We start from the raw sequence: 12,693 nt of genomic DNA on the forward strand, positions 1-12,693 counted from the left end.
AGGGGGAAGGAGGAAGGGAGGGAGAGAAACTTAGAGAGAGCTAGAGTAGCATTAACATATTTTAGAAAAATTTCTTCCAATATGGTTAAAATTTTAAGAGATAAATGGTTAAAAGGGCAAGCTTCAGTCTCATTAAAGTTCATTTATATGAGAATGTTCTTCAGTGATACCTGACAAGATGCTACAGCATGCAAGGAGGAAATGGCAAAGATCAAAGAAAAAGAACTTTCTTTGATGGAAGTTAAACTAATGTTCTATAGAAAAAAAATGAAAATCTGAAAACAATTTAAATGTGAAAACTGTAGATAATTAGACATGACACTAAGAAAAAAGGAGAGTGCAATGAAAATCAAGAGCATAGCATAGAAATGTAGATAAGAAAGAGGCCAGTGGAGGGCGTCAAGACTGAAGACTCCAGAAGCTTCCTTCACAGAGGCAGGTTTTCAGTATAACTTAAGAGTTGGCCAAATTAGGACCACCCCACCAACGGTTTTGGTACAGCGTCTCAGATAGCCCCGGCTGTCTTCAAACTTGCTATTTGTTTGAGAATGGTCTTGAATTTCTGAGCTTTCTGCCGTTACCACCCAGGTAATGGGATTATAGATGTACACTACCACAGTCAGCTTTAATTAGCTTTCTTAATTTTTTAATTTTTGATTCACGCTCTTCAAGCAAACCTTGAGGTACTTTTCATCAAATACTCTGTGAAAGGAAGGGTGATAACTTCGACGTTTTACAATGGTGGAGTCTGACAAAGAACCCATATCAGTGTTAGAACTCAGCCTTGTTTAAATCTGACTTGCATGATAGGTTTTCTTATAGACCCTATTTACCTTTTATTAACCAACTTTCAAATTCTCATCCCAGTAGGACAGATGGCCACGCCAAGGTACAATATGTCCAATGAAACCATCTGTTTCTTGCAACCACCGTGATCTGATACATAAAATACAATCCTTTAGTAATGACAATGTCTACGGAAGGCAACTTGCCCATGACAGTGAAAAATGTTTGTCTTGTAAATGTACCACTTGGTTACTTTAAAAAATTCTTTTAAGTTTATTTTTACTTTATGTGCCTTGGTATTTTGCCTGTATATATGTATGCGTGAGGGTGTTAGAGCCTCTGGAACTGCAGTTCCAGGGAGCGATGAGCTGCCATGTGGGTGCTGGGAATTGAACCCTGGCTCTTTGGAAGATCAGACAGTGCCCTCTAGCCTCCCACTTGCTTACTTTCTAAGCAGGAAATGGTATTGCTCATTATATCTGGAGAGCAGGCGAGAGTATTCATAATGCTACCAGTTCAGATTTCTACTCATGTTAATCATCTGGGTTTATTGTACTGAAAAATGATTACAGGAGGAAAAATGTCTTAAGTGTCATTTTATGGTTACACAAGTCTCAAACAAGTATTTAAAGAACAAAACGGTGTCCCCCATCCCCCTCCAAAAGAAACCAAAAACAAAAATAAAAAAACTTTGGGATATGAAAGTTTTAGGGGCGGGGGAAGGTCTAATCAAGAATTTCCGCCGGGCAGTGGTGACACACACCTTTAATCCCAGCACCTGGGAGGCAGAGGCAGGCGGATTTCTGAGTTTGAGGCCAGCCTGGTCTACAGAGTGAGTTCTAGGACAGCCAGGGATACACAGAGAAACTCTGTCTCAAAAAAACAAAAACAAAAACAAAAAAAGAATTTACAGTGAATTTTTAAAGGAAGTACAATTTGGTTTTTAAAAACTATAAAACACCTGCAGAATAGTTGCATTCTAGTGCCTATTTTCTGTTTCTGTTCAGAATTCTTCCTGTCAGTGTCAAAGACATAAGCTAGCAACAGGTAGGGTTTTGTCTATGTCTACCTGTGAGGAAGGGTGCTTTCGCAGAGTTATTTTATCCTTTTAAACTTTAGAGTCAGTTCTTCAGAGTTTTAGGATGAAAACATCTCTTATTAACAAATATTTTAAGAAATTAAAAAAAAAATCCTGGAATTTTTTTGATTGCTAAAATTTGTGCCCAGGTCCTATCTAAGCCAGACTCCAGGACACCCCCAAGCACAAGTAATGCTGAGCAACTGGCATGCAAAATAAATGAAGAAAAGGGGGTGGGCCACCTTAGAGATTTCGGTGAGCCAAGTCCATAAGAAAAAGAACTCACTTTGAAGGTGCAGAAGGGCTGGTGATGCAGGAATTCACCATTTGACAGGCTCTCAATGGTCTAGAACTATCAGAAAATTGGAGAATATATAATGTATACAATTGCATCATTAAAGGTAGATATTTAACTGGTAAAGTTAATTATTCTACACTAAAAGTCTCTTTTTAACCCCTCCCGAAAAGCAAACTATTTTAAAATAACACTAACCATACCATCTCTGGTTCTCCTTGCTCTGAATTATTGAAATAAGCAGCTTTGCAGATAAAGTCAAGTATAACACATGAGAAGAACTTAGGGGAAAACCATCTTATCTTATTTCTTTATTTTTGAGCAATAAAATAATAATAGCTCTCAGTTTATTGAGATTTCCTAGATGACAAACATTGAATGCACTACTGTCGTTAATGGTCATAGCAGATTTCCCCACAGATAAGCTGAACTTTCCAAGGTCTTAAAGCCACTACTGATGCATTAAAATATAGTCAGCTTCATTTCAGATCACTGATCACAAGATATGTAATACAGTCAGAGGACTAACAGCTCTACCAGCAGAGGGCAGTCTGCACCAAAACACTCTCTTGCAATTACAAACACTGAACACTCTCTGGGCATATATGCCTTGCTAGTAGACCCTTGTGGACTTTACTGTGTAAACTTACATGATGTAGTTTATAAATCAAAGAGAAATATATCTTATGAAATTGCACCAATTAATTTTGGGAATTGTTCCATTTATTTCTTGTAATGTCTAACTCTTAGCCAAGAAATTGTCCTTCCTAGTTCTTTTATTTAGCTCAGGGTGGCCTCAAACTTTCTACATAGCCTAAACTGGTCTTGAAGCATCCTCTCTGCTTTTGGCTGAAATTACAGGCATATGCTACAATGTCCAGCAAGGCTTGGTCTTTTAAATTACTAACCTCTAAAATTAAGGATTTGAACAAAATTCTCAAAAATTATGTTCACTCTTACAGCTTTAGGACTTTATGATTCTACCAAATTACTGTTCAATTATGAAAAATATCTACAGCATAGGGTTTCAAGTAGAACATGCAGGAAAGCACCGCATTCAGAAGTCCTAAGGTCCACCGTGCATGATGACAAAGACAGGTCAAAAGCAGAGGGGACTTCCTTTTCTCTGAAACACTTCTAGGAGTCTCCGTGAAGTTTTTCATATTGGGCATAATTTACAATCAAAATTTTTTTTGGTGGGGAGGGGGCTATAGTATAACACTTGATTTCTCAAATTAGCATGTTGCAAAGAGATGAGGCATTTACTAAGAACACTGATTCCCACACCCTATTCAGATCTACTGAAAGTGAACCTGTAGAGAAGAACACAGAAATAAATTACCACATTTTACTTATATTCTCAAGAATGCCCTTTCTTTTTGTAATCTAAAAGAGTAGCAACACTCCCTCAAAAAAGTATCATATTATGAGAAGAACTGATTAAATCTGAAAGACTTCATAAGCATTTTTTTCCAATTACTTCTATCAGATAGTATTTTAATATTCAAGCTCCAAAATAATAAAGAATGAAAATCTTTTAGGTTTGATTTTTTCCCCTGAGAGTTGTTATCTAGTTTAGTCAATCTCTGAAATATTATATTTCAAAACTAAAGGTAAAAAGCATGGTCTCTTACATTGCCATATGTGCACTCCACCCAAGAGTAAAAGGTGGTTTTGTATTTTCAGTGCAGTGAGATGACAGGGTCAGGTATCTTGGAATGATGACTTGCTGTCCTATCTTGTTGTTAAGTGAAAGAGCCACATTGAAGCTGTATCGTTTCAAATGAAGAATGAGGACCCTAAAAAACAGAAGAGAAAGACTCTGCTAAATCATGTGGAACACAGATATCTCTCATATAGTAATCACTCTAATCATGTCAGACAAATTTTCACTTACAGAATGCATTTGTTCATGTTGGGTGATGATGGTCAAGCCTTTATTCCTAGCACTTGGGAGGCAGAGGTGGGTAGGCTTCTATAAATGCAAGGCATTTTTCGAGAAAGGGTTTCTCTGTGTAGCCCTGGCTGTCCTGGAACTCACTCTGTAGACCAGGCTGGCCTTGAACCCAGAAATCTGCCTGCCTCTGCCTCCCAAGTGCTGGGATTAAAGGCGTGTGCCACCACTGCCCGGCCAGATATCACTTTCTATTCCAGCCAGGCCTTGGATTTATTATACATAGCCAGACCTGTCTCAAACAGCCTCCTGTACACACGTATGTACACACACACACACACACACACACACACACACACACATGGCCAAACTAAACATATTTTAAGGAATATTTACTAAGTATTTGCCATGCAGAAAGGTGTTAGGATAGATACAAATAAAAATCTTGGATCCAGTGATTAATGAAGTTTAGATCAAGTATGTATGAAGGTCCTAGGAAAATCCTCCACCAATAAACAACATATAGTAGGCAAAAGAATTAAAATTTTAAATACGCCTATTAATCTTTAGTTAACTTTAAATTATTTCCTTGATCATTATACATTTAAAATAGGTTATATATGATTATATGGCAAAATGTCTATTAGGCTAAATATTACCTAGTAAACTTTATATGGTGACCAACATTATTTCAAGAAATTTTTTGGATAGGATCTTAACATATAGCCCTGGCTTGCCCAGGACTTCCGATGCAAAGCAGGCTAGTTTTGAACTGTGGTAATCCCTCTGTTTCTGCTTCCTAGATGCTGAGATCATAGGTATATCACATCATATCCAGGTGTTGTTGTCGACAGACTTCACTTTTTTTTTTTTTTTTTCGAGACAGGGTTTCTCTGTGTAGCCCTGGCTGTCCTGAAACCTACTCTATAGACCAGGCTGGCCTCGAACCCAGAAATCCGCCTGCCTCTGCCTCCCAAGTGCTGGGATTAAAGGCATGCGCCACCACTGCCCGGCCAGACATCACTTTCTATTCCAGCCAGGCCTTGGATTTATTATACAGCCGTGGCTGGCTTTTTTTTTTTTTTTAAAGATTTATTTATTTATTTACGGTGTGCATATGAGTACACACTGGAGCTGTACAGATAGTTGTGAGCCTTTATCTGGTTGTTGGGAATTGACTTTAGGACCTCTGTTACCTGCTTACTCAAGCCCAAAGATTTATTCATTATTATAAATAAGTGCACTGTAGCTGACTTCAGATGCGTCAGATCTCATTATGGGTGGTTGTGAGCCACCATGTGGCTGCTGAGATTTGAACTCAGGACCTTCAGAAGGGCACTCGGTGCTCTTACCCTCTGAGCCATCTCACCAGCCACCCCCCCCCCCCCCCACCGGCTGGCTTTAAACTCATGGTAATTCCATTCCCCTGCCTGAGATTCCCACATGCTATGATTAAGACATAAGCCAACTCCCTAGTATTTCAAGATTAGTTATTTTTATATATTCTGAAGATAGGGTTTCATGTGGCCCAGGCTGGCTTCAAACTTGTTATGTAGCTAAGAATGATCATGAACTTACAGCCCTCCCATCTCTACTTTCCAAGTGTGCATTTCACTATAAGGTTTTATGCAGTGCCTGGGATTGAATTTAAGGTTTCCTCCATGGTAGGTAAAGATTCTCTCAACTAAGCTAATTTTCTAGGCCTCACGATTATTCTCTTATTTTACTATACTTATTTATTTTATATATATATATGTGGGTCATGGTGTCCATGCAGAAAACAGGATGTCTTTGAGTTGGTTCTCTCCTACCAAATGGGTCCAGGGGAATTGAACTCAAGTCACCTAACCTGGCAGCAAGCACCTTTATCCTTTGAAGCACTTTGCTGGCCCTATTTCTCTTATCTTAGAAGTACTTTCTCTAGAGAAAACTAAGAGGAAAAATGGGAAAATTTCCCCACTAATGAAAGCATTATATAAAGCATTTGCATGGTCATCTAGTCTGAGTCTAATTTTAGAGCTCTTTAGAAACACTTTTTTTTTTGTTATTACTACTGCAGGGTAATGTCATCTAGTTTCATCTAATTTCTGCCTGATCGATTAAATATATTTCAAAGCCTGTAAGAACTTCATTTTTTTGTTTTTGTTTTTTGTTTTCCAAAGTCAGGGTTTCTCTACGAGGACATGACTATCCTAGCACTTACCCTGTAGCCCAGGCTGGCTTTGAATGTAGAAATCTGCCTACCTCTGCCTCCAACTGCTAGGATTAAAGGCGTGTGCCATCACTGCCTGGCAAACTTCAAAATTTGAAACTCTAAAATCTTATATTTAAATTCCAGTTTGGGTAAAAAAAAACTGTCTCCTTTAGAAAACTGTATCTCTTCTTTCTGTACAGGCTTCTATCATAGAAGCCATAGCTAAACAATTTACAAGTTGAAGTTACTGATTATATTTTTCTTTATGTGGGATAGGTCTCTAATTCTACAAGCCAGAAGGCTAAAGCAGAACCGTGAGTTCAAGACCAATCTTAATGACTTATTGAGATCCCACCTCAAGACAAAAACTTAAAAAGACTGTGTATAACTCATGCAGAATGCTTACCTCCAGTGTATAACACCCCTGGGCTAGACTCTAGTATACCCCTCCCTCCATGACCAGCTAGAATCCATGACCTCCTAATTTACAGCGTAAAAGAATATACCGATCCAGTTGCTAAAGAGCCTAAAACTGATGACAAACTCTAAAATATTTAACTATAACTTCAAAGAGCCAAAATAAAAGCAACATGAAAAGAACAGATGACAATCAAAACTACAGGTCTAAGAAGACAAGTCAGTGACAAAGGCATCAGGCCTTTCAATAATGAAAGCAGAGGGCAGGAAGCCAGCACAAGACAGTGCTTGGCCAATGAGAGGCCCTGGTTTCAATTCCAGCAGCAGAAAGATAGAACAGATAATTAGACCTAGCTGTGCATACCTGTAATTCCAGCGCTGGGAGACAAAGACAGGAGTGCTACAAAATGAAGGCCAGCCTGGGCAACAGAATAAGGCTGTCTTTAAAAACAAAACCAGAGCCCAGACACAGACCCCCCCCAACAAAAAAAACAAAACAAAACAAAACAAACCGTAAAGTAAAAGTAGAGAGTGGTTTGGAAAGCTGATAATTAGTATTTAAGATTCAGAGGCATCTATTTCATATAACAAGTTCAGAACAAATTAACACAATACAAGTATACTATTGGGGGGAAAAAGATCTCTTCTTTCTTTGTTTTTTTTTCCTTCCCCCAAGACCAGTTTCACTGTGTAGCCCTGGCTGTCCTGGAAGTTGAGCTTTAGACCAGGTTGGCTTCAAGCTCACAGAGAGCCGCCTGCCCCTGCCTCTTGAGTGCTGGGACTAAAGGCATGCACTACCACTGCTTTGCTAATGTGAAACTTTTTTATTTTATGTGCATGGATGTTTTACCTGCAGGTTATATCTGTGTATCACCTGTGTTCCTAGTGCCAGAGAGTCAGAAAAGGTAATCAGATTCCCTGAGAATGGCGCTACAGGCAGTTTTAAGCCACCATGTGGGCTGGGTATGGTGGTCATCCAAGCACTTAGGGGCAGGTAGATCTCTGTAAGAGCCCACCCTGGTCTACATAGTGAGTTCCAGGACAGGAAGAAGAGTATAGAGAGACTCTCTATAAAAAATAACAACAATAAATCCATGTGGGTGCTGGAAATTGAACCCAGACCATTTGGAAAAACAGTAGAGCTCTTAACTGCTGAGTTATCTCTCCAGAACCACCTCAGTATTTTCAACTGCATACAGTTAGTGGCAGAAGGAACCAATGTTTTGTCTTCAAATTTCTTCTTTCCTCCCTACTGCTTTATAACATTCATAAATAGTCTCTTAAATTAGAAAAAAAAAAAACCCAGAAACAAATAGTACTGCTACAACTTATACAGTAATTTATCTGAAAACTTATTATTTTTTATTTTTGGTTTTTCGAGACAGGGTTTCTCTGTGTAGCCCTGGCTGTCCTGGAACTCACTCTGTAGACCAGGCTGGCCTCGAACTCAGAAATCCACCTGCCTCTGCTTCCCAAGTGTTAAGATTAAAGGCGTGCACTATCACTGCCTGGCCTGAAAACTTATTTATGAGAAAGGAATGCATTATAGAATGTAAAAGAATTTTCCCCTGAGGCCTAGAGTTCCAGAAAGTACATTTACAGAAAATTGAAGATAATAAAAAAAAAAGAAGAGCTTTCTGGTGTGGACAGGGCACTACATAAATATTTAATGTTAATAACCATCTTGTTTGTAGCAGAGAGATCTAATCTTGGAAAGCTTTAAAAGCTATATTATACCCACATCATAATTTCTACAACTAGCTTCATCTTATATAGTATTAAAATAATGTAAATTAATTTCATCCAAGGCAGAAAATTAATCTTATGATTATAGAAAATCTACTAACTTATAAAATCCTTTGAAAAAGAAATAGGAAAAGTGAAAAAAAGCTGCTCCTCCTATGTATATAGTGTCTGCAGTGTATGTATATAGATTTTACCTGATTTGTAAGAGAGGAAGGGAGACAACTGACATTTCTAACCTAAAAATTCAAAATCACATATGTTCCAAATCTGAAACTTTTGTTGGAGAGCTTACATAATGCTAGAGTGAAAAATTCCATACTTCTTTTATGTGACAAGATACAGGTAAAAACCAGGGATATTAAAAAATGGTATATAAAATTATCTTTAGACTATGCATAATATATATGAAATGTAAATGAACTTTAATACTTAGACCTGTACATATCCCCACCCTGAGATTTCATTATATATATGGAATTACAAAATACAAGACACTCAAGGCTCAAGCATTTCAGAAGTGATACTCAAACTATGTAACTTGCAATATTACTGAAAGAAAATTCGAGAGCCAGTGTTACTAAATGGATTTTCTTTTTGACATCTTCCTGAGACTCAAAGGCCACTTTTTTTTTTTTTTTTTTGATTTTTCGAGACAGGGTTTCTCTGTGTAGCCCTGGCTGTCCTGGAACTCACTCTGTAGACCAGGCTGGCCTTGAACTCAGAAATCCGCCTGCCTCTGCCTCCCAAGTGCTGGGATTAAAGGCGTGAGCCACCACTGCCCTGCTCCAAATTTTCTTTTAAATTTTAATTTTTTATGTGTCTGGATATTTTGCCTGCTTGTATGTCTGGGTTTTTGATCCCTTGGAACTGAAATTAAGGATGTTTGAGAGCTACAAAATGGGTACTAGGAAATGAACGCAGGTCTTCTGCAAGAGTAACTGATGCATCTAACTATTGAGCTGTCTCTCCAACCCCTCCATTTTTTCTAGGTAAGATTTCCTGATATTTAATTCATAATGTTAAGCATCACTCAAATATGTCTGCTTGCTTATTGGGTTTGGGGATCAAATTTAAGCCCTTGTACAGCTTAGGCAAACACTGTATTCTTAACCTGTATCTCCACCGGTTTAGGAACTTACACCTTTTAAAAGGCAGTCAAATTTACCTGGGCAGCCTGTTAAATTTGTGCCTGACAAGAGCACATTTTCCACCACACTTTTCACAGGAGTATTCAAGTTCTTCTGCCTATAAAAAGATAAGAGAGAAAAATAAGGATGAAGTTGAATTGGCATTAACCAATTAAATGCAGATAATGTTTAGTCTAGTAGTTTAGTGGAATGATAACTCTCAACCAGTTTAATTGTTGTGTCTTGAGCAACAGAATGACTAAATTAATACCTATAGTTATTTATGATGTCTTCTATTTTCAGAATTCCTAATTCCTTCTTTACCAAGGAAACATCTAAATTTATGATAGTAACTAGACTCTAATGAAGTGGACCTCAATTTTTCCCCATGGATACACAAGAACCGCTGCCAAGAGTATATCCAGATTTTAACAGTTGGCTATAGCAGAGATAGATCACCTTTAGGCTAGGCGGAGTCCCTGGTCTGTCAGGTGTAACCCCACCCCTTTCTTACAATGGACCCCAATCTTCTGGTGACAGCCCACTAAGAACAGCTGCTCTAAAAGATCAGAGTTTGGGATGGATATCATTACCCAGAGAACTGAAACAAGAGACCCTTAAAAGGGGGGATAGATATCATTACCCAGAGAACTGAAACGAGAAACTGGGATAGAGATATATAGGAAAATCACAGGAATAGTAGAGAGAATATGTAAAACAACAAAGAGAGAGTAGTTATCTTTTGATGAAGCTGAACAGTCATCACTTAAAGAACAGAATTTTTCTCAGCTATAGGAAGAAAATCTTGCCAATTTGCTATAACAAAACAAAAGGCCATCGATAATAGATAAAGCAAATTCCCACCAGTTCTAAGTTTTCACACAATAAGCCTGACTACACTCCAGAAACTAACTCTCACCACTCTCTCTTTCACACACACCCACCCACACACACACCCACACACCCACACACTTACTTATTTACAGCTCTGAATAAACCTGACTCTTTCTTCTTGTTCCTACTAGGACATACAAATTAAGAAAAAAGTATCTTTTCATTCCTTAGCTCTCAACAACTCATACAGTATCTCCAAGTTTAATTCATGTTGCCAAATTTTAGCAAAGGCCATTTAGATGCTTTGTACTCATACTTATTCACAAATAAGCAGCAGCTTCTAAGGCTGTCTAAGCAATTACCACTCACCTAGACATGCAAGATATTCAAGAGCTTCTGTAAGACCTTTAATCAAGTCTATCAAAATTCTGCCTTGACAAAACCTCAACTTCAAACACAATTATCTATAAGATATAAAACTGAGTTATATGAATATATCAAAGATATTACCCTAAAGAAAAGATCGAGAGAATCTTGAATTGAACGAGGAGGGAGTGGTTTTTTCCTCCGAGGAAGGTCAATGGAGAGATCATTAAACTGTTCTCTTTTGGGAATAGTTTCTCCACATCTGTAAGGATGAGAGATTTAGTGTAGAATTGGGAATATAAAAATACAAATATACTTGATACCTTCTTCCCCTACAGAGCTTATGGGTCAACATACACAAGTAGCATAATACGATCTTTTTAACTTTCATACAGAAGCATCTCTCTCTGATTTCTACTAAGATGTCTTCTGCTCCTATCTCTAGGCCCAGATTTAAAAGGCTTGTAGGATTTGCCCATATACATATTATCTCCTGTAAAAAAAAATAATTCAAGGGTAAGATTGGTAGTCTTGATTATATCAGCAAAACTTCTGTAGTCAGCTTAAGTCTTTCATACAGAAAAGTAACAGCTCATAGACATTGTGGAGTTTATACACACTCAAAGGACATGAACAGGCAGAGATTTCCTTAGAACCCTGCTTGTGAGAGGCACTCAATAAGTACTTATTGAATGAAAACATATTCTTATGACTCTGGTCTTGAATTGTGGCAGAAAGTTACTGTGGCTAAAACTTGAATAATATTAACAGTACCAAAAAGACAAATGAAGAGCATTGAACTAAAATTACCTTTAAAAAACTTGGTAGTATAACTTTTTTAGTCCCAGTACTCAGGAAACTGAGGCAGACAGATTTTTGTGAGTTCTAGAACAGCCAGGGTACACAGAGAAACCCTGTCTTGAAAAACAACAACACAAAGCCACAAAAAACCAAGAAACAAAAAATTTTCTTCCAAGGGCTGAAGAGTGGGCCTAGTTCTCAGGTTTCATTACCAGCACCCATATAGTAGCTTACAATCAATCATCCATAACTTTAGTTCTAAGGGGAGGTGACACCCTCTTTTGACCTCTGCCTATATACACATGCAGGCAAAGCACTCAGATATATAAAATGAAAACAATTTAAAAACAAAAGAACAAAAACCTATTTCCAGTCATGTATGGTGGCTCACACCTGTGACTCCAGCATTTAAGAGGCTGAGTCAGAGCTGGGCGGTGGTGGTGCACACCTTTAATCCCAGCACTTAAGAGGCAGAGGCAGGCGGATTTCTGAGTTCAAGGCCAGCCTGGTCTACAGAGTGAGTTCCAGGACAGTCAGGGCTACAGAGAAACCCTGTCTCGGAAAAACCAAAAAAAATTAAAAATCCACCAATCAATTAACCTTTAACTATTGAGTTAAAACAAAAGTGCATCACAGCTGGTTATGGTGGTGCATTCCTTTAATCTCAGCACTTGGAAACAGAGGCAGGCAGATCTTGAGTTTAAGGCCAACCTGATCTACATGGTGAGATACTGTCTTTCTTATAGGACAACAAAAACAAATCTACTTCAATTCTCTCTGACTCTTACCACAATGAGAACTGTTACAGACTAAGGAACTAGAAAGACGGGTCAATGGGTAAAAGAGCTTGCTGCAAAAAAGCCTAAGAACCATGGCAGAAGAGATGCTCAGCCATTAAGAGAGTTGGCTGCTGCTCTTCCAGAGGACCTAGGTTCAATTTCCAGCACCCAAATGACTGCTCACAAGTGTTTGTAACTCCAGTTCCAGGGGATCTGGCATCCCCAGACAGAGACATTCAGGCAAAACACCAATGCACATAAAATAAAAACAAAAAGAATACTAATAAAAAAACCAAAAGCCCTACTGGGTGTGGTGAAATCTGAGTCATAGGCCAGGTGATAAATCATATCAGACAGCACTTGGAGGCCGAGACAG

The 12,693-nt window shown here is 38.2% G+C and overlaps 1 protein-coding gene across 13 annotated transcripts in view; it reads right to left on the reverse strand.

The window, feature by feature from the left end:
* The window catches only part of Usp37 (ubiquitin specific peptidase 37), a 106,384-nt gene that overhangs the window by 22,632 nt on the left and 71,059 nt on the right, over nucleotides 1-12,693 (reverse strand). For 12 of the 13 annotated variants that reach the window (XM_031367950.1, XM_031367957.1, XM_031367953.1 and 9 more), the window contains 4 exons: nucleotides 10,882-10,999; nucleotides 9,576-9,655; nucleotides 3,794-3,958; nucleotides 2,151-2,216 (listed from right to left, as the gene is read on the reverse strand). In XM_031367950.1, coding sequence (XP_031223810.1) covers nucleotides 2,151-2,216; nucleotides 3,794-3,958; nucleotides 9,576-9,655; nucleotides 10,882-10,999 — 429 coding nt within the window. The remainder of the gene's footprint in view (nucleotides 1-2,150; nucleotides 2,217-3,793; nucleotides 3,959-9,575; nucleotides 9,656-10,881; nucleotides 11,000-12,693) is intronic. The other variant, XM_031367959.1, reaches the window with a different exon arrangement.

Source organism: Mastomys coucha, unplaced genomic scaffold, assembly GCF_008632895.1.
Source record: "Mastomys coucha isolate ucsf_1 unplaced genomic scaffold, UCSF_Mcou_1 pScaffold14, whole genome shotgun sequence".
NCBI lineage: Eukaryota > Metazoa > Chordata > Mammalia > Rodentia > Muridae > Mastomys > Mastomys coucha.